General features: G+C 41.3%; 2 protein-coding genes across 6 annotated transcripts in view; one reads left to right on the forward strand and one right to left on the reverse strand.

Annotated features, from left to right (window-relative positions):
• The window catches only part of SERAC1 (serine active site containing 1), a 36,926-nt gene extending 26,021 nt beyond the window's left edge, over positions 1-10,905 (reverse strand). The window contains exons 1-2 of one of the 2 annotated variants that reach the window (XM_081140720.1): positions 10,762-10,905; positions 1,047-1,138 (exon numbers count right to left, since the gene is read on the reverse strand). In XM_081140720.1, the coding sequence (XP_080996846.1) occupies positions 1,047-1,137 (91 nt within the window). In that variant the 5' untranslated portion in view covers position 1,138; positions 10,762-10,905. The remainder of the gene's footprint in view (positions 1-1,046; positions 1,139-10,761) is intronic. The other variant, XM_081140721.1, reaches the window with a different exon arrangement.
• Positions 10,906-10,983: 78 nt separating this feature from the next.
• On the forward strand, positions 10,984-16,553 carry GTF2H5 (general transcription factor IIH subunit 5). Of its 4 annotated transcripts, none has more exons than XM_081140723.1 (3): positions 10,984-11,024; positions 11,849-11,923; positions 15,559-16,553. In XM_081140723.1, the coding sequence occupies exons 2-3, from the start codon at positions 11,889-11,891 to the stop codon at positions 15,737-15,739; spliced, it is 216 nt and encodes a 71-aa protein (XP_080996849.1). In that variant the 5' UTR covers positions 10,984-11,024; positions 11,849-11,888; the 3' UTR covers positions 15,740-16,553. The 4 variants fall into 4 exon arrangements, with proteins under 4 accessions (XP_080996849.1, XP_080996851.1, XP_080996852.1 ...); XM_081140725.1 differs by having other exon boundaries at positions 11,860-11,923; XM_081140726.1 differs by lacking the exon at positions 10,984-11,024 and adding an exon at positions 11,070-11,291 and having other exon boundaries at positions 11,860-11,923.
• Positions 16,554-22,119: the final 5,566 nt, after the last annotated feature.

The raw sequence follows: 22,119 nt of genomic DNA on the forward strand, positions 1-22,119 counted from the left end.
GGAACAGGGATCATTCTCCCTACCACTACTAAGACTATTGAGGGATTATGTTTGTCTATTGGGGATACAAAAGGACTCTTCCCAAAGTAATTATGTTGTAATTGGCGATTACAAGCCCCACTTTATTTTATTATTTTATTTAAGTTTATCTTTATTGTTGAAAGTATTATAAATGTTCCCTTTTTTCCTCCATTGATCCCCTCCACCCTGCCCCCCCACTCCAGGCACTCACCATACTATTGTCTGTGTCAGTGGGTTTATGCGTATATGCATATACATTCTTAGGGTAATCTGTCCCCGCCCACCACCCACCCTGCCTTCCCTCTGAGATTCATCAATCTGTTCCGTGCTTCTATGTCTCTGGATCTGTTTTGTTCATCGGTTTATTTTGTTCATTAGATTCCACATATGAGTAAGATCATGCGATACTTGTCTTTCTCTGACTGATAGCCCCATTTTAAATACACATTACATTCTACAAGTTTACTTATAATTTCTTGGTTCGGAAATTGGAAAACACTTTTTTAAATAGTAAAAAAAAAACCTAGTGGCAAACACAGGTAACTGCCTATCCAATACACATAAGCCCCTTAATCCTTCCTAACACAACCTGATTCCTGTCTAATTCCCAGACTCCTCTGTGGCTAGAGATGGCTGTGCAACACAGTAGTAGCCAGTCAGATAAAGACAGAAGTCTAGAGGGAGGGATCTCCCCCAAATAAAAAGACAAAGCCTCATAAGATGGCTTTTGGCCTTTCTGCCTTCTTGATGTCCAGGGATTCAGCAACAATCTTGTGTCTATGAAGACAATTAAGACGATGGAGGAGGAAGACAAGAGGATTGCTAAACTGCAATTCCTGCCCTAAACTGTAACCTGTTTCCAGGGTGGTTAAGTTTCCAAGGTGGTCCACAAAAGCTTATTTACCGCGTGATAAATCTGAGATGTTTGTCTTTTGCAGGCTAATGGTCCACCCCAAATTAGTAAGCCGAGAGCCATGCATACTCCTTTTTCTGTAAGAAAGTATTATTGTTTAAACTGTACTCACTGATATCTTTCCAATATGTGTTGCTTTTTGGAGGAGGAGCTGAGGTTCCTATTCTTCTACAACAGATGACACAATAAGCAGCCAGGGACATTCTGTATATTTAGAACAATTATAACAAATTTAGTTTCGCTTCTAATTAAAAACATTTATTTTAATCATAAGAACACATCACAATCACAGTGGATTGCCCACAGGGTTAGATTTGTCAAGACCAGGAAAATTTGGGGTTTTTTTAATCCTCACCGGAGGATATTTTTTCCATTGCTTTTCAGAGAAAGAGACAGACAGACAGACAGACAAACATTGATATGAGAGAGACACATCAATTGGTTGCCTCTGGCATGTGGCCCCTTGGGGCCGAGGATCGAGCCTGCAACCGAGGTACATGCCCTTGGCCGGAATCAAACCCGGGACCCTTCAGTCCGCAGGCTGACACTCCAACTATTGAGCCAAAGCTGGCTAGGGCAGGAAAAAACCTTAATTAAAAAATATGTTTCTCCCTTAAAAACTTAAAGCTGACTTATTAGAGTATTTTGCTAGCAGTTTGGTTATTCTTCAAACCATGCCCAGTTGTGAACAATGATTAGTAGGAAACTGGAAAACACAGATTATTAATCAGAATATCAATACAGGAATCTGCCCTGGCCGGTGGCGCCCTTGTTGGAGCATCATCCCGTGCACCTAAAGGTTGCAGATTCAATTCACGGTCAGGGCACATACCTAGTTCGCAGGTTAGATCCCCAGGTTGGAGCACATAGAGGAGGCAACCAAACGATGTTTCTCTCTCTCCCTTCCTCTCTAATAATAATTAAAAAAAGAATATCAATATAGGAATATAGAATTTTAATGTCTTTTCAAAAGTATACATGCATATAAGTAGATATTCTATTTACCTTTGATGGCTGAAGGCCCTACAGAAATGAAAAGCAACTCTGAATGAAAGATCTACTTAGGACCCATGGAAGTATTTAGCTTTTCTCCAGCTCCTTCAGGACGGTCCCCAACAGTTTAAAATCTTTGACACTTGTTCATTGTGGGCAGCCTGTCAAAGGAGAACTGTTGCTCTACCACTTCACCAACTGAGTATAGATGATCTAAATATGATGCAACAATTTCTAGAACAGCTCAGTATTCTAGAATCATATCAGATTCTCTGTGGATGAGACTTTTTTCCTCTCTCTCTTGGGGGATTCATGTGGAAAATGGTCCTTTGGTTCAACATATTAAAAACTTCTAGCAGCTTTATAGAGATTAGTAGGAAACTAGTTGATGTACACGTATAAGAAATACCTCTTAGAGATAGGACAAAACAAAAAGCTTTAAAACTTTTTCTTGTGGTTCCAGTACATCAATTGATGACTAAGCAAACTAGTTTAGGCAACAGGTAAAGTTGTAAAGGTCACTGTTTTAAAGGTCGACCTTCGAGATCTCAATCTCTTCACTTCCAGGGGGACCTTGATTCATGATCTACCTTTCTCTTCTCAATCTTCACACACTCCTCTCCCTAAATACTGGATGTCCAATGTTCTCTGAAGTATAGGGTGTCCCAAAAATATGTACACACACACTTTGAATAATTATAAAGGCAGTATTTATTAAAATACATTTCATTTTCAAAACTGAGCTATCAGCTGTTAAAATGTGTATACAGTTTTTTGTGACATCCTGTATATATTTACCAACAGTTGTGCCAATTTCTTTTATTGCTTCCTACATCTACAACCTCCTTCTGGGTTCAAGTCATTCCTGATGAAGGTATATCTTCTCATAGTTCTTTCATGAAGGCCTGTGTGTAGTCAGCACCCTCAGCCTTAGCATATCTGAAAATGTTGTATTTCACCCTCTTTCTTAAAACAGCTCACTTAGAACTCTAGATTAACAGGTTGTCTTCAGCACATTAATGACACTTCCACTGATATTTCATCTGATATTTCTAGTTGCTCATGAGAAATTTGTTTCTTTGTAGGTAAATTAATAGTAATAAGATTAAGAGTGTTCTCTGTAGAAGCATGCTACCTAGTTTCAAATCCAGTTCCACCAATCTGAATTGTCTTATTTTATGATGCTTTAACATTTTGGGACCTTGAGGACCAAGGAGGTGACTGCCCCTTCCAGGGCTAATTCCTAGAGATTGAAAACCACTGTGGGCACACCTTCCCTATGCAAACTAACCAGAACTTAGTCCAGACTCCCAAACAAGGCCTTTATCTATCACAAAACGAGCCAATATTCCCCCTGCCCTAAATCAGCCTGGGGCCCGGTATCAGATAACCAGGGATCACCCCTAGAGCCCAGAGCCTGCCACTCCAACTGTCCAGTCCTAACCTTGTTCAGCTTGCCTATCCAGTCTCATCCATTCCTTTCCTAGAAATCCATAACAAGGCTCTGGCCCATGGTTTCCCCTCACATCCTTCCACCTCCTGACCAACCCTCATTTCCCCCAGTGGCTCTGGGTGATGTGAAATGCTCCTCCTCTTGGGAACTAAAATACTGTAATAAATTTTCTTTCAAAGCAGCTGTCTGTGTCAGTCTTACCATACATGACTAAAACAAAATCCTGGATACATTTAAAAACACAACTAGACACATGATTATGGGCTAGTTAACCTCTCTGTGTCCCACTTTCCTCATCTATAAGATGGCAATGATAACAGGACTACTTTAAAGGATTGTTATCAATGTTACCTGAGTTAACACACATAAAGCACACACAAGAGTGCCTATGGTAAGTACTCAATAAATGTTACTTATCATTAGCATGATTACTGTCTTCCACCTGGCAATTTAAAGATCTCTTTGCTTCTGATGTTCTTACGCTTCTCTACTTTATGTCTGGGTATGGGTTTGTTTTTATATATCCTGCTCAGGATCTGGTGTGCTCCTTTAATCTCAGAGCTTGTATCTTTCTTGAATCCTGCAATATTCTTAATAACTGTCACGTAGAACCTCATTCTGTTTTCCCTCTGGTACTCCCAACAGATGTCAGACTTTCTTATTCGTCCCTCCTCTTCTAATCTCAACTTCTGTATTTTCTTCCTTTTTCTCTCTCTCTCTGACATGCATTACGGATTGTTTCCCTAAATCTATCTTCCAATTGACCAATCTTTATTTGGCTGTATTTAGCTTCCCATTCAATCTATCCACTGAGTATTTCAATAACTTTTTGTTATTTCTAAAATTTCCAATCAGCTCACTTTCACACTTGCTTGCTCTTTTTACACACTATTCGGCTTTGGCTTAAAGTATAGCAGATTTTTTAAAAATGGCCACAAGTTATTCCTTTTTCTATTTCCATGTTCTTTGGTAGTGACCCCTCCCCCCCATACTGACTCTGGACTGGCCTTACAATTGACTTCATCCATAAGACAATAGAAACACGATGCAAGCCAAGACCTGAGAAGCCCTTGCACACTGAGGCTTCTGTATTCGCTGCTCTTGGGAACCCTGTGGCCACCACCATAAACACCCAGCTTAGTCTGCTGGATGACAAGAGCAATGTTGCCCAATATCCCCATCAGCCCAGCCACCAGTACCAACTAACAGCTGGTACCAATTGCTGGGCATGTGAGGCCATCTCAGACTGACTAGCCTATAGCTAAGCCTACAAATCCCAAATTCAACCCACAGACTTGTAAGCAATAATAAATGGCTGTTTAAGCTACTAGGCTTTGGTATAGTTTACAAATGCAGCAAAAAAACTGGTACATGTGGTCTCTAAATCTTGCTCTACACTTTAAACATACTTAAAGTCTGTTGAACCACTATTTCTAATGATTAGGCTGGCTATCCTTCATGGATTGCTTATGTGCTTTGTAATATTTGAGAGCTCATCTTCAGTGGAAGTAATTCTTGTGGGAATGCTATGTGCTCTGGGCTATAGCATTTCAAATTTTCTTGGCCAAAGTAAAACAGGTATTACAAATGTATGAATTTTTCAACTTGTATGTCCCAGCATTATGAAGACAATGTGAATTCAAACCCTACAACCCTAAGTGGTATAGAATTAGAGTCCCAATTTCCACTCTTCCACCCTCCTGGTATAAGCAAGTTTCCAGGCTACGTCTGTAGTCTAAAGGGAGGAAATTATCTAGTCCCTTTTCCTTCAGGACAATCATCTTTAGGCTAAGCTGATTTTAACTCTGTATGCATATTAAGTTCAAGTAATTAAGGTCTCTATCAGTTTCTGATAATCCTGTAACTTACTGCAACCTCTCCCTCAGTGGATATGTCATGTGTGACTTCTGAGAAATGTCCTTAAAAAGAAGAGTATGTGCCTTTTTTCAACCTCCCCTCTTGCTAGAGCAGGTGGTAGATGGAATTAAAGCCCATCTCTGCCATAAGGCAACATGCTAAGTTGGCAGAACAGCAAGACAGAGGAGTCCAAGTCCCTGATACTCACGGAGCTGCTCCGTACCAGCCATGGCCTGCTTACCTATGGAATCAATGCATAGTTAAGCCATTATCTATTTTCTGTGTAAAGCAGCTGAATCTAATCCTAATAAATCAGTTTTAAAGATCTATATGTTAGTGATCCCAAAGTTGTACCACCAGCCACAATCTTTCCAGACCCATCTACCCAACAGCTACTGAAACACTTCCACTTGGCTGTCCAACAGGCCTTTCAAACTGTCCAAAACAGAATTCTTTCTTTTTTCTCCCCAAATTCTTCCTCCACTCATCCTCCCCATCACCACCAAATGGTAAGTAGTTTTTGATGATAAATGGTAAATGATTTATCTCACAGCTCAAGCAAAAAACCTACATGCTGCCCTTGATTCCTTGTTTTCCCCTCACCCCATCCAAGTTATGCACAGTTCCTGTTCTCTGCCAAAACACATCCCAAATCCACCCACTTTTCTCCACCTTCACTGTTACCAATCTAGCCCAAGTAACCATCATCTTTCATTTGGAGTAATGCAATAGCATCCAGTGGTGCTTTTTGTAACTTAACAAATCCTTCCCAGAAAGAAAAACCCTGGAGGTAGACAGTAGTGATGGGCTACACAATGACATAAATTACCACTGAACTGTACCTCTAAAAGTGGCTAAAATGGTAACTTTTATGTTCTGTGTATTTATCCACAATGAAACAAAAAATACATATATTTTCTAGAGACAACAGAACCTCCTACATCTTTTTCTAAATAGTTTACAAATGTGTCTTTCACATTTAGGTCTTTGTTGTGAATGATGTGAAGTAGGAATCTAATTTTGTCTTTATTCTATATTGATACCACATATCAGCGTCATTTATTGACTAGGCTTTTTCCCTTGCCTTGTGCACCACTTTGTGGTATGCTAAGCTCCCACATGTATGTGAGTGTGTTTCTAGGCTCTCTATTCTGTCTGAATCTACTTTTTTTATCCCTGAGCCACTACCAGTAATTAAGACAGTATCTTAATTAATATAGCTTAATATTAAGTTTTGATATCTGGAAGGAAAAGACTTTTTCTTCAAAACTGGCTTAGTTATTTGCCTTTGCGTATATATTTTAGGTTCAGCACATGAAGTTCCATAAAAAAAATATAGCAACTGGCATTGCACTGAATTTGTAAAATTGGGAAAAACTGACATCTTTATGATATGGAGTCTTCCCAACCATGAATATTGTGTATCTCTCCATTTACTTGGTTTTTATTTTATGTGCTTCAATAGAGCATTATAATTTTTTCCCTAAAGAATTATACAGCTTTAGGTTTATTTCCAGATAACTTTAGCTTTGAATACTGTTATACCTTTTGTTATTACTAAAATTCAAAGTTAGTTATTGGTGATGTATAGAAGTATTTTCTTTATTCAGAAGTCTTCCTGAACTGAAGACCATTTTTCTTTTTTGTTTATTGAATTGATTTGTAGTCTTTCCTTCACCTTATAAATCTGTGTATGTATACATACACATGTACATACAAACACGTTTCTGTTTTGTTTTGTTTCTGGCTGTCTGCTCTTTTCCATTGATCTCTCTCTTCTTGTACTACTATCACACAGTTTTAAATGCTATAGTTTTATATATTTTGGGATAGCATTACTCCTCTGTCTCAAACTTTTCTTAGCTATTATGTCAGTTTACTCTTCCTGATAAATATTACAATCATTTTGTCAGGAAAGCTGATTCCTCCCCAGAGCCCACCAAAGTTATACAATCTGGGGGCTCTAAAGGCCATTTCTGACACCATCTAACCAAAGTAGCTCCTCTAGTCAATCTGTTACATCACCACCACCTGAAACCTTCTTGTTAACTGATTTCAGTCTCTCTCCCCTCACTATAATTAGTTTCTTGTTTACCACTGTAACCCCAGCATCTAGACTAGTGTCCGGCATATGTTCGGTACACAAAAATGTTGAATGAATGGAGCTTTTAAATCCCAGTGATTTGGAGAAACAGGAAGAAAACCAGGTTTTGAAGTGAGGGTGAAAGATGAGAACTAGTTCTGTGGGAGGTGGTTAGACAGACATGAGCAGAGCAAGGGCTATGGGCCAGGTAGAGGAGGTCACCAGGGTGGAAAGCCCTGGGTACCTAGCAAAGGATAACTGTAGGGTGGGACCTCGCCCCCAGGGTGACCTTTCCTCCCTTAGCATATTGCTGGTCAAAGGGTTTGTACCCCATGATCTTTCCTCCCCAGAGATAACATCTAGGCCTCAGTTGTATTTCAACTCGAGGTCCAGAAAAGCAGCAAAAACCAGACCAGCAAGCGACCCCACAGCTGACCTCAGGACCAGCTGCATTGACTAATGACCCCCTGCCCTGGTGTCAACTAAATCAATCGGTGCAGACCTAGACCCTGAAAGGGTACACCTGGAGAGCTGCTGAATATTCTATTGAGATCTTACCCTGGGACCACCCCTAAAATCTCCATCTTTAAAACCCTTAGGACAGAGGACCCAGCACACACTCTCTCCCAGAGGATGCCTACACCTTTGTCTCCCCCCCACCCAGGTGAGTTACCATTAGCTTCCTCACTCCCAAGCTCCAAGGGGCACCTTCCTTTTCCTCCATAACTTGTTTCCTAAGCCCATTTCTTCTAGCTCTGTGATTTTATAAATAAGTGTTATTTTACAGTTTGGGTCTTGGCTCTGAATTCTTTCCGAGCCAGAACTCAAGTACCAAGGTTGCTGAACCCAGGTCCAGTCTCACCCCACCAGTCTAACACCCAGTGCTGTTTCCGCCGCCGCCAACATATTTGGTGCCCTGACCCAGATTGTTCTTACTGTGACTGTTTCATCACTGGTAAGCCAGTCGTCCTCGCCACCTTGGCTTGAAGGACAGGACTGTGTTCTCCTTCCTCCATGCAGCTTTTCCTCCAGCCATAAGGTTCTCTCTCTCCCTTCCTCCCCCTCTCTCTCTGCAGACTGCCGTACTGTGCAGGCACAGGTGAGCATTTAAAAGCCAGGGTGCTAGCAGCTAGCAGACTCCCAGGGAAATTTTGAGATACAGATACCTGATCTTCAAAAAACTCTTTATCTGGGCCATATTTTAAAATGCAAGTTTCTGAGAGGTAATCCTTATTGAAAGAAAAAACCCTATTCATTTGAGCAGATCAATGAACTCATTTCAGCAGTTAAACATTGATTGCTAGACAAGTCTTAAGTTCACCTACTTTTGGCCTTTTATTACAGAAAAGCTAGAAAATACACTTGAAACTGTTAATAAACTTTATTAGAAATATGTTTCTAAAAAGTGTGTGTTTTGCCAATAGAGGAGCCTATATTTCTAAGTTATGAAATGTACTCGCCAATCTGAAGGATACTAACTGCTTACTTTTTTTAGTGGTCACTAAAAATTAAGGTTTCCAAGAGTTAAGAATTTCAATTAATTGGAAAGAAATTGTGTGGTTTTTGGTGATAGAAGGTATAAGATATAGAAAAATATTTTGAAGGAAAAAAGTTCTAAAGCTGGTTATTTCAAAATGGGTAAGAGGGTTTGTGTACGTTGTAAAATGGCTTGTGAAGAGAAATCTTGAAATTATAAGTAAGCTGAATAATGAATTTAAAAATCAAAAGTAAGCTAATACAGAGTTAGAATATGGTTCTTTTCCACTCTGTCAAAAGAACAAGAATTTTCCTCTCGCTTTTCAGAAATGAAGACACTTATTTTTTAAAAACAATCTGGTAAATTATATCTTTCTCCCTGCCTGATCCCGCCAGAATTTGGCAATTCTTAATGAGTGAGTCACGGCAATGTTTCTTTGCATGAATTCAGTAAGACCAGTTTCCAACTGTGTTTTTACTAACCAGGACTGACTGGAATGCCAAGTCTGAGAGAGACATGCCTGGCTCTGGATGTCGCCAAAAAGTTTGGTACCCTGCTTGGTCACGTGGTTCATGGCAACCTTTCCAGGTAAGGGGCAAAGGGTGCCTTCCTGAGAGATGGCAAGAAAGGAACCTCAAGGCATTTTGGGGACCTCAAGAACTTTAGGAATCCACCCAAGTCTGTAAGTACTGCAGGCAATCCTGATGGCAACTGAGTGGCTCTTCTTTGCTCTGAGGGGCTAACGCTCAATAATGAGATCCCAGCAAAGCAGATTTGAAAAAGCCTACATAACCAATTGCTGTTCTTATTGTATTTGTGCAAATGACCAGGCCAAATTGAAACTGGACGTAATACAGCAAATATAGGGGCTTTAACTTGGCTCTTTACTAAACCTTGAGGGTGATTTCAAAGGGAGAAATTGTGTTTCAATAGACTCTATAGTACACAGTTGTGAATATTAGACTCTAATTCAATTAATTGTCTTAAAGTTTTATTTTTCACCTATGAACTGAACTGGATCCTGAATTTATCTAGTTTTCTTAAATATTTGGCTACAAACCCTCCAAACTCATGTTTCACTTTTCTCCCATCCTTGGACTCGGAATTTTTAAGAGGTAACACCTTTTCCTTCCGCCGCGCCGCTCCCCCGCCCCCCGCAGCCGTGTGAGGGCCGGCACTGGAGTCGTCGCAGGGCCCCGCCGGCGGCATCGGGGGCGCGAGGGTCGGCGCGCTGGGGCGCTGAGGCGGCCCAGGAGGATCGTGAGAACAAAACAAAAATCAGGGCCCGGGGAGGAACTCGAAGCGGCAGGTTAAAGAGCGCGAAGGCGCCCACAGCAAGGAAGCCAGCGGGAGGGAACAGATTTGCGGGGTAGGAAAAGGGAAATAAATGGAAGGGCTGGGTACGTAAACCTTACGTCAACACACTAAAAAGCAGCGTGCGCTCAACCGGGGAAGTACAGTTTAGCCCAAGGAACAGAAAGCGCGAACCGCCTGTCTCCACCGGTAAAAACAAAGCGAGGGCTCGGCTGGATCACAGACCCGAATCTGGGGAAGGAACTCATTTGAGAACCTTCCGGGGTCTGTCGCGTGAAAATGACCACTGCGGGGCTGAGAGACCTGTCGGCATTCAATCTGTTCAACCTCCCAGTCAGCGCTAGGCTCTGGGGTCGCCAAGGTTCCCATTGGAATGGAAACTGTTCCGTCCTCGCCGTCTGCGCTCCGTCGCTACCGCGCCTCAGCGGACGGTACCCCAGGTGTTCTCCGGGTCTCGGAGACGAACCAGAGAAGGGCGACGATCGGGAAAGAGGCCCTCGCGCCCGGCGGAGGGTCAGTCGAGGACCGCCCGTCCACGCGGGGGCGCCCCGGCCGCTCCCCAGCCGAGCCTCGTCGCCGCCCGCCCAGTCTTCGCTTTGCCCTCACTGACGCCCTCGCGCGCCCCCACGAGCCCGTGTTCCCCTTCCCACCTGCCGGGACGTGGACTCGGCTGCCCGCAGCCGCTCACCGAGCACCGGGTCAGCGAGGAGACCACCTTCCTCCACTGGGTCCCGCCGGTGCCCTCCACCCAGCGGCGGGCGGCACGTGACCCCGCCCCCAGCGCTCCCCGCCCCGCCCCCTCGGCGGAGCCCGCGCCCCGCCCCCCACCCACGAGGGCGTCGTCGACGCGATGACATAATACGCTGCGTACTCTGTGGGTGACGTTGCCGCGCTGCCGGGTGTGTGGGTGGAGGTAAGTGGCGTCCGCTCCCCGAGCGAGAGGGCGAAGTGGGGTGCGTGGAAGTTGGAGGGGTCCCGAGGAAAGAGAGGAGGGGGCGAAGAGACCCAGAAGCCTGTCCTCCGGGTGCTGGGGTGCAGGGCGGTGTCCCGCAGCCCCTCCGGGCCCTTGCTGACGGCGCCGGGCGGCTGGCCCGCTGTAATCAAACCTCGAACTTCCTCTGGGGAGACGTTGCCGCGCAACCAGGCGGAGAAGCTGAAGGGTTAGGTTGGCGTGCACAGGGTGGGTTTTTTCCTTTTCGCGTGAATCTTTGGGGAATGTCATTTATTTGGTAAATGAACACAAGTCTGGAGACCTGGCTTGTACCCTTTGGGGGGGTGGGGAGCTGCCGCTTAATCTCTTCGAAGGCTGTAGCTCATCGGTCACACGAGATGGTAGGACTCAATATATAACTTTTAAGGCCCCTTTCGGAGCTACCATGCTGTGACTCCTGCCTCCCGGGATCTTATTTTTCATCATACTCCTGGGTGGAAACGGAAATCTTTTAACTAATGTTTTAAAAACTGGGTTGGACACACTGGTGTAGTTAAGCCCTTTGCTTTTATTAGGATTGACTGTGTAGAATTTGTTTGCAAGTAAGCTTTATACATTATTACAACAGACTGATTGTCATTTTATTAAAGATCAGAATATATGTTTTCTTATTGTTAGCTCTGTGTCTTTCATAGACTTAAATGTTTACTATTTTTTCATATTCTGCCTCATTTCAGAGGTTAATCTCCAAAGTGTATTAATGTTGATGCTTTTGAATTTTTTGTCACCCTTATTCCTTTCATTAGCATTTTTTAAGGTGATCTGCATCTTCTGACTGAGGAAAAGATGGTCAACGTCTTGAAAGGCGTGCTTATAGAATGGTTAGTAGTTTTGATACTTGAGTTTTATAAAATTCTTTTGTTTTAAAATATGACTGAATCACATTTTTCAGCTTCTCCAACTTCATTTTTCTTACTTAGATAACAAATGGGACAGATTTTGTTGCCAGATTTCAATGTCTCTGTTGAACTGATGTAATTGGCATTATTTCCACCAAGTTTTGGTCAGAGGCAGCATATTTGTTAGATTAGCTCTCTTTACAGAGCTGCTGTTCTGAAACCATCAGGGACTGACTAGAATTTTTGGCACTGGCAGGGAGAAGGGCACCAGGTGTTATACCAGTGGGGGGATCTTGGTTCAGCAATGTCGATACTTGAGTTCTGGCCAAGACTCAAACTGTAAGAGAATGAGATTGGTGAAAATGTCTTCTTTGTTGGATTCCAACACTATCAACTGCTAGCCTCACACCAAGCATTTTCCCAAGTCTAGCCAACCACAGCAATATCAAAGCAAGCAGCATATGCCCAACAAATGTCTGTCCAGTTTCAGGTGCTAGAGCAGACCCTGGGTGTGACAGCTGACACACTTGGTTCGGCCATTGCTTCAGCAGGGAAGATTGGGTGCAGAGATGCAAATTCCAGCCAGGTTACAGCATAACAGCAAAGAATCTGGAGTAATAGGTATTATTAGACAAGACTCATCCTTATGGGTTTGGCTTCTAAACCTGTATTATATATGAAAAGCAAATAACGAAGGCCAAAACCAATCCAACTGTTCTGTTCTTTCGCATTGTTTATGTATCTTGTGAGCCTTTGCTGCTTTGTAGAGCCGTAGTCACTAAAGTTTCCTGGGGAACTCAGAACAATGCCTAAGATATATGTAGAAGGTGCTTAGTAAATATTTGTTTACTGAATGAATTTTAACAGAATTGAGTCTAAATCCCACAATAATTTCATTTCTAGAAGCTTACTAAGGAAGTGATCAGAACTATAGATAAAAATGTAGGTAGCTGAATGTGCTCTTAAAACATAGTGTTGATTATGACATAGTTTTATAGTCAAGTAATATAGCTATTAAAATATGTGAGAACATTTTAAGTGATACGAGACAATGATATTGTGTAATAAATGATAAATGAAAAGGGCTGAATTCCTTTAATAAATAACACTGAGTGTTTATCAGATACTGTACTAAGCATTTGATAATATTGTTGGTACTCACAACACTATGACATATAGGTGCTAACCTCATTTTATCTATGCAGAAATTGAGGCACAGCTTGCTCAGGCTAACACAGCTACTAACCTGGGATTTTAAACCTTGGTATTTTTGGCTCCAGAGCCCAAGCTACTAAGCCTTATGTAGACAGTCTCTCCAACACAAATCTAAGTATAATATTGTGTTAAGGTGTTTTTCTTTTAATGTACAAATATAGTCTTAGATTAACATATATATTCACAGATTAATATTTTTGTAACGGAAACAGTAAATCTGTTAATAGGGATAGAACTAGGTAATGTGAACCTCTCTGCCTAGATCCTCCCACACACCCAAATACTCTTGGTGTTTGAATTGCTCCTCATTTGAGTATCTGCAGTGAGCAAGGTGCTTTAGATATTCTCTAATCTAGCCATCCTGCCACATAAGCATGGCACTGTCTCTGTCTTGCTTCTTTAGGAGCCCAAGACCTGGAGCTGTTTAGTGATTTTTATATCATTATACATATTTTGACTGGCTGAGCTGGGGCTTGGGGTTAGGCTTTCTGAGTTTAGTACTCTCTTCAGAGTCTTGTGTCTTTGTAACAGTAAAACCTATTATATGTCATTCTGATAACTGGGACCTGTTCTGGTTAACTTATCCCCTGTGGTGGCCCTTTTTTCTCTCGAGACCCCATTCATGTAGCAGGTACTTACTGAGCGCCTACAGAATGCTGGCCCCTAACTTAGGCACCCGTATCTCGGGCTGGATAAAACTCAAATTCAGAAAACATTTTGGAAGAGGCTTATTAAGAGGGAAACAAATGTAAGTGAACAAAGCCATTTCACATTCAATAACAATTTTCTAAAACATTCTATTCTCAGGACACAGAATTTATGGAGAAATAGTTTTTACATAATTATATCTGTTAGCTAATTATCATCAGGAAGGATAGTTTATCATTAACTGTAGACAGTGCTGACAACTTTATCCAACACACTAATAACTTTATGGTCTGATTTACAGCTAACTACAATATTCTGGTATACTTTTTAGAATCATATGTTATAGGGGCTGTACTAAGGGTTTTTAGCAGCAGATTGATTGATACCTGCTCTTCACATTTCCAGGGCAAAGACATTTTTTCCCGCTCACTAGCCCTGATCACAGGACTTGAACCAACTACTGTACATATGGGCACTTGGTTTTGGGTTTTTCCTTGCCAGCAGGCTCTCCCAGCAACCCTTCATGTGTAAATAGAATAGCCCTGTATTCAGGCAAAATATTCCAAGCCTTCAACATTTCATAACAAAATGTCCCTTAAACTTTTGAGTGTCTTTTTTAATTATTACAAATTATATTTCAGGTACATGCTTCAGAATTCAATCTCAAATTGACTGCTTTCCATTTTCTTTCAAAAAGTTTAATGGAGGCCATTGATATTAGTAGTAGTTTTTATATTTCACTAACCTGTTACCTTAAGTCATCTCATTTGTCAGTTAGCAGTGTTTCCCAGGTATGGGGATACCACTGGTGTTCAAGATGATTGGTAGGAGAACGTACATTTTGCAGGGGAGGAATTAGAACACAAAAGTAGTTTTTATGTGACAAGTTTAATTTATTTGGGAAAAAAATAAACACATCAAGGTGACCGGTGATTTGTACTAGGTGAAGTGAGACTTAAAAGTTGTTTTGAAGGCAGTTTAAAGAAAACTATTACATAATATGTAATGCAAGTGTAACAGACATGGCTAAAGTAGCAAGGATAGCATTTGTAGGCGTTCAGAATAAATCACCCCAAGATGTGCCTCTGTGGTATGTAGAGTATTTTGAGCTAAAGGCAGTTGAGACCCTGTGGGCTCAAGAGAAACTTCTGCCCCTGCTAATTACCTACAAGAATTTAAATTAGGGGCCTTGCCCATAATAAAAATTATCACCAGAAATGACCTTTTCTGACCTATAGAGCAGGGAAAACATCTAATTAGTGAACGTCTGTTCCCTTCTGAAGCCTCAGGCACTTTACCTCATTTCTTCGCTAAGGATGTCAGATATTCCTCATTTTACCATTCTGTCTCTGAGTCTCTCGGGTACGTGGGGTCCCCACGCACATGAAATTCAGTTTGAGTTTCTACTGGTGGTCTGTCTGCTGTTGACTTGATTACTCAGCCAGCCAGAAGCAGTTACAGAGGCTGTGATTCTAGGCTCTATTAACTACAAAGCTTTGAACATTACTTTTTCACTGTCGATGACAAATTACTCTTTTTAAATGTTATCATTGGCCTCTTTCTCTTAAAGTTGCACTAACAGTTCTAAGATGAAACTACATCTATAAATCATTAACACTTAAGACAGAGTGGGAGTGAGAGTTTAGGACTCTTTAAATTAACCTAAAAATTCTACATGCTCAAAATTCTAATCACTCAGGTTCTGGTATAATTTGACAGTAAGGTTTCTCATCATCATCTGTTTATCTCTACAGTGACCCTGCCATGAAGCAGTTTCTGCTGTACTTGGATGAGTCCAATGCCCTAGGGAAGAAGTTCATCATTCAAGACATTGACGACACACATGTCTTTGTCATAGCAGAGTTGGTTAATGTCCTCCAGGAGCGAGTAGGTGAACTAATGGACCAGAATGCTTTTTCTCTTACCCAGAAGTAAAAACATTAGCTATTGACCACTTAGGAATTAAAAGTAACAGATGTCAGAGACTGTCACCATTTAGCATCTTATGTGACAGGTTAGAGAACTGCTGAGAAGATGCTGCGGGAAAGACTGGGGTATCATTTGTTCAGAAAAAGCCCCAGAACAGATTTTCTTGTTCTGTTGTATGTTTTTTAATATGTGTACCCTAGAATTTAAAAGCTTTACCAGTTGGCTGTAATTTGACTTTCATTGTCCTTTATTAAAATATAAGTGGTTTTCCGATCTTTTTTATGCCAATTTAATGACTTAGGAATATAATGGAATATTACTTTTAATTATCAGTCTAGCCCTAGATGCTTATTTTTCTTGTTCCTATTAACAATCGTGAGTTTTTGTAGTGTGGGTATGGTTGGTTTTGTTTCAACTTGAAACTTCAGGGAAGTTTTTAGTCAAAGTTTAACACATACAGAAAGTACACAAGTCATAAATGTGCAAATTTCAGGATTTCCACAAATAACACACTTCTATAACCAGCACCCAGATCAAGAAAAAGATAATTACCACCATCCCAGAGCCCTTTGATAGAAACACCCCCAAAAAGGGTAAATGCTGTGCTGACTTTGAACAGCATAGTTTTGGTTCTTTATTAACTTTATACCAATGGAATCATGCAGGATGTATTTGTATCTGGCATCTGTTACTCAGCACTGTATTTGTGAGAGTTGTCTGTGCGGTTGCATGACATTACACAGTTGACCGTGAACAACACGGGTTTGAACTGTGCAAGTCCACTTATACATGAATTTTTTTAATAAATACTGTAAATGTACTTTCTGTAAGATTTTCATAATATTTTCTTTAACATACTTTATTGTAAGAATACAGTATATAATACATATAACTTACAAAATACATGTTAACTCTTTATGTTATTGGTAAGGCTTCCAGTCAACAGTAGGCTATTAGTTGTTAAGTCTTGGAAGAGTCAGAAGTTATACATGGATTTTTGTCTGCACAAGGGTTGGTGACCCTAATCACCCTCATTGTTCAAGGGCCAACTGGAGTTTTTCCATTCTCATTGCTACACAGTAGGTATTCCATTGTTTGCCTCAACCACACTTGAGATATTTTGGTTAATTAATAAATCAGTCCTAAAACTTCAATCAACATACATTTCATTAAACCTCAATTTGACCTTGATAAACATACATCAAAAAATGTTGCCACTATCAAGTGGTTATACTAATTTTTCTCCATTGGCAGAATGTATACAACTTTTGTATTTGTTTGAGAAAAGAAATGAAAGTACAGAATCTAATTGCAAATATACTGGCATTAGTTACATTGATATTCTGTTATTATAATAGTTTCTTTAGTTCATTAATTTGTTCACTTACTCATTCAAAAATAATTAAGTATCTATTACATCCTAGATGTAAAGGCTAGATAGTTTTTTAAAAGATGGATGGGTCCCGGCCGGGTGTGGCTCAGTGGTTGAGCATAGACCTAGGATCCAGGAGATCGCTGTTGGATTCTCAGTCACAGCGGCGCATGCCCAGGTTGCAGGCTCGATCCCCAATCGGGGACATGCAGGAGGCAGCCAATCAATGACTCTCTCATCATTGATGTTTCTCTCTCTCTCTCCCTTCCTCTCTCTGAAATCAATAGATTTTTTTTTTAATTAAATTTAAAAGATGGATGGCGCACCTGTATCAGAAATGCTTTTAACTTCAAGTAACAGAACACGAGCAAAGAGTTATTTAAACAATAAAGCTTAATTGTCTAATATGACAAGAAGTCTGGGGACAGATAGTTCCAGGTGGTTCAACCTGCTTCTACTCTGCCATACTAATCATGTTGGCTTTTCATTCCTGGCTTATTGCCTCATGATCACAAGACATTGGCTGCTGCTCCAAGGTATTATACTCACAGCAGCAGCCCAAGCAAGGAAAGGAAGACTCCACTTGCCAGCAGAGAAAATAAAGAAAAACTTCCCCCTAGTGTAACACTCTTTATCAGGGAGAAAAATCTTTCCCAGAACCTTCCCACTGACAAAGAGGAATAGAATAATAATTGACTTCGGTCAGTGATTCTCAACCTTTAAAATCACTTGGGGTCTTTCCAAATTTCTTATGTACATACTGTTCGGTCCAGGTGGAGCTTAGTCCCATACTGTGAGTACGTGCTGCACTGTGACTTGTTCCAAAGAGTAGGTTTGGACCAGGTGAAAAAGTAACTGTACAGTGGGGAAACCAGGAAAGTACTACCTCAGCCAGGTAATCAGGGTTAACACCCTGATAAGTCATGTTGAGAACATGTACTCCTAATGTGATGTGATGAGAAGGGTACTTCACTTCTGTAGGTTTCTTCCTAAAAAAACACCCAGTCTTACCGTGAGAAAAGCATCAGGCCAACACAAGTTTAAGGGAATTCTACAAAATACCTGGCCAGTGCTCCTCAAAGCTGTGGAGGTCATGAAAAACAAGGCAAGACTAAAAAACAGGATCAGAAGACTAAGGAGAAATGACTCAATGTGAAGCCTTATCCCCAGTGTGATCTGGAAACAGGAAGGAACACTAGGTAAAATCTAAGAAAGTCTGCAGTTTAGTTAATATTAATGTTCTGTCTGCTTTTGTATATCCTTGAAGATTTAGAAGTTTCTGAATGTGAATATTTTATTCTAGTAGTAATATGCCTACACTTGTTTCAATAAAAAAGTATAACAATTGTTAGCATGAATTTTAGTATCGAGATTTCTGTGTTTGAATCTCAGTTTTACCATTGAATATTGATTTGGGGGCAAATTACTACACTTCTCTAAATCTTGGTTTCATTATCTGTAAAATGCAGATAATCATGATAATACCTCATGGGGTGGTTTTAGGATTAAACAAGATAAAGCCTGTAACATGCATTGTTACAACATGGCACATTCTGTTTGGTGATTCTTTATCCTACCATCCCAAAATAACATGGTATGTTGTTATGACACTTCTCATAGAACACACACAGAGGTGGGGCAAGAGTAGGTTTACGTTTGTATGGAAAATAATACGACAATAAATAATACAAGAATAAACTTGTGTACTCACAACTGTAAACCTACTTTTACCCCCATCCTGTAGAACAAAATCAACTTAACACATTAACTCTTCAAATAAGCTTTTAAAATTAGTTCTAAGAGCCGATCTTGAGATCCACACTCTACCAGGTGGCAGTGCCCTATAGAAAGACTTCCAAATGCACAAGAAGCCAATTGAGGTTATTTTAAAATTACACTTCAGGGACACGAAGCACCTGGACTTTTCCCCTCTTGCAGTCTTCAGGCGAGCACCCCTTAGGAATCCTCAGCACTCCGCAGACCCCATGACCTCAGTCTCATGAACAGAATACTCTCTTCCCCCCTTTCCCCTGCCTCATCCTCTCTTGTAAAGCCAGGAGCATCAGATGTGCCTCTGGAAGTCTCTTGCCTAGAAAGCCAAACTTCGGTGCCTGCTACATTAGTGTTCTTGGATGCCCCGACATGAGTCCACAGTCCTCTGAGAAGCATTGGCCCCCACTGGAGGAAGGACCCTTTTCCTCCAGTAAATAGATTGCTTTTGGGAAACAATTCCTTTTCCACCTCTGCCATAGGTGTGTGAAAGGCCCTAGAGCCCTGGTAAACCAAGGGTGGTGCGCAGGTGGGCAGCCTCGGCCTCACCTGGAAGCCCACTTCAAACTTAATGAATCAGAATCTCATTTTAACCAGCTTCCCAGATGATTCTTGTGCACGTTAAAGTTGGAGGAGAACTTCGTGAAGGAGCCACTCTGGGACAAGGGAGAGATTTGAAAGCTGATTTGTGGAGCCACAGGAATAGATTAAGGGGTTAGATGAGGGTCTTCCCAGCACTCATAGCCCTTAATCAACCTAGAGCGTTTCAAGCATGTGACCTGAAACCCCATCTGTTCCCACCCCAATTCCAGGGAAAAACCTGGGGATTACAGACAATCATAGGGCTATGGTGCTACTGTGAAGAAGCTTTATAATGCCACCCAGTCCAGGAGGGCAGATACACCTTCACCAAAATAAAGCCAGGCTCATTATTTCACAAGAAAAAGGGTCAAAGTGATGTTAGTAGAAGAAATAGAAATTCTGAGATGTCCCAGTTGACAGAAAGCACAGAGCCGCCCTGTCCATTGCCTTGGTGCAACTTAGGAAAAGGTGGCAGGTACCTGGCTTTGTTGCTGGTAGTGCTGTTGGGTAAAGAAAAAGGCGCCCCCCCCTTCTTTCACAGGAGCTCTGTCCCCATGGACCCTGTCAGCAGAGTGCCCTTGTGTACAGCCGTAAGCGATGACCTGGAACCGCAGCACAGAACGCAGGCCTGACGGAGGCAGGGCAGCTGACTCCAGCCTACCCATCACTCAAGCTCCCTCAGGCTACACGAGTCAGGTAAACGCAGCATTTGCTAATCTTATACAACATTGTGACAGAATTTATCCTGTTGTACCATCTAGGATCATTAGATGTCCACTTTTTTATGTTAATTATCCCCTTTTAAAAGCAGTATGTAACAGAAAAATAAGAATATTTTAAATATTTTTAAAAATTTTAAAATCTCACCACCCTAACCCAACCAAAATTAGCATTTTGTTGTATTTTCTGCAAATCTCTGGTGTACCCTGCAAGCTCTGGACATCACAGGCCATGTATTTAGAGAAAATGGACCACATTCTAGAGTCTAGTGTCCAAACTAGCCTTTAACACTCCAGCACCTTGATGTGGGCTCCACCCACCTCATTCCCACACTTTCTCCATTGCGCCTGCTCTTCTAATCTAGTGATGTGTAAGTTAACAGCTTAGGCTCCTGCCCCTACCTCCCACCCCACCTCCCAGTTGCCAACTTGCTTTCTCCCCCAAGCCCATCTTCAGGAAGTTGACCTGGAAAGAGTTCCCACTTGGCTCAATCCAGAACCCAGCTGACCAGGAACTCTACTTTCACCAGATGGTGTAGCCCAGAACCGCTCCCTCCCTGCCTTCAACCCAGAAGGTAGAATTTGGGTTCTTTTTTCATGTCATCTTACTTGGTCATCACCTGCCTTTCTCCCGTGGTTTAAGTCATGACCAAGAGTGTTCACAGCAAGTGCCGAGACCCACTGCTTTCACTGCAGCCACTGATCCTCTTTTTTAAGATTTCATGTGGCTCTCTTTCCTTTCCCTCTGGCACAGAAAGTCTGGCATTGGAGGAGGTGAGGCTGTGAGGGGGCATGCTGCACAGAATACAGTGGTAGGATGCCCCAGGTTCCAGAAGTTGGCATGGCAGAGGGATAGGGACACTAGAGACAGTCATGGTGTGTCCTGGTGGCTGAGGAGGCAAGAGAGGGAAGGATGTCATGCAGAGGTTTTGGTGGCAGAGAAAACAGCAGTGGAAGGAGGGTGCAGTGGAAGTGTTGGAGAGAATGGTTGGGAAATTGGCTAAATTGAGCAAATAAGTTAACTGGTTGAGCAGATAAGTATACTGAGGATAATAGGAGCCAGGTTTCTCATTGTCTGAGAAGAGATTTACAAACCTGGAAAGGGGGAAGGCTAGAAAGAACACAGGAATGTTGGTTGGAATTGGAAATATGGTATAAACTCATGATGAATATAAATCTATAATATATCCAGATAGTTCTAGAAATAATTATAAACATGTGCATGTGTAATGTCCTCTGTCTCCTGAAAGGGCCTAGAAGCAATGATACCCTCATAGCAAAAGCCCCAGATCTTGGTTTCTAAATGCTATTCCATACTACAAAGAGTCCTTGGAGGAATGGCTGATTCCAGAGCTGGAGCAGAGAAAGTATAAAGTGAGTATGGACACAGAAGATTTGATAACTCTGTTGATCCATTTGATATTTACACAACACTTCACTTGACAAAAACAGAATCCTCATTCTTTTCAAGTGTACATGAAGCAGCCACTGCACATAGCATATGCTGGCTCATAAAACAAGTCTCAGTGAATTTCAAAGGATAGAGGAAAAAAATTAGAAATGTCAGGGGAGATATCATTACAGATCCTACAGATTAAAAGCATAATTTAAAAAATTTCAAAGGACTTTATGCCAATCAATTTGAAAACTTAGACAAAATACATAAATTCCTTGAAAAAAAATTTATCAAAACCAACACAAGATAAAATAGAAAAGCTGAACAGCCTTATACTGTTAAAGAAATTGAATATTTAATAAAACTCCAGGCCCAGCTAAAATTCTATCAGACATTTAAGGAAGACATTTATACCCTTTTACACAAACTCTTTGAGAAAATAGTAGAGAAGAGAACACTTCCCAACTCATTTTATGAGGCCAACATAACCCTGACACCAAACCTGGACAAATATCACAAGAAAAATTATCAACTAAAATCTCTCATG

The sequence above is a fragment of the Miniopterus schreibersii genome (genome assembly GCF_964146895.1).
Source record: "Miniopterus schreibersii genome assembly, chromosome: 6".
NCBI lineage: Eukaryota > Metazoa > Chordata > Mammalia > Chiroptera > Miniopteridae > Miniopterus > Miniopterus schreibersii.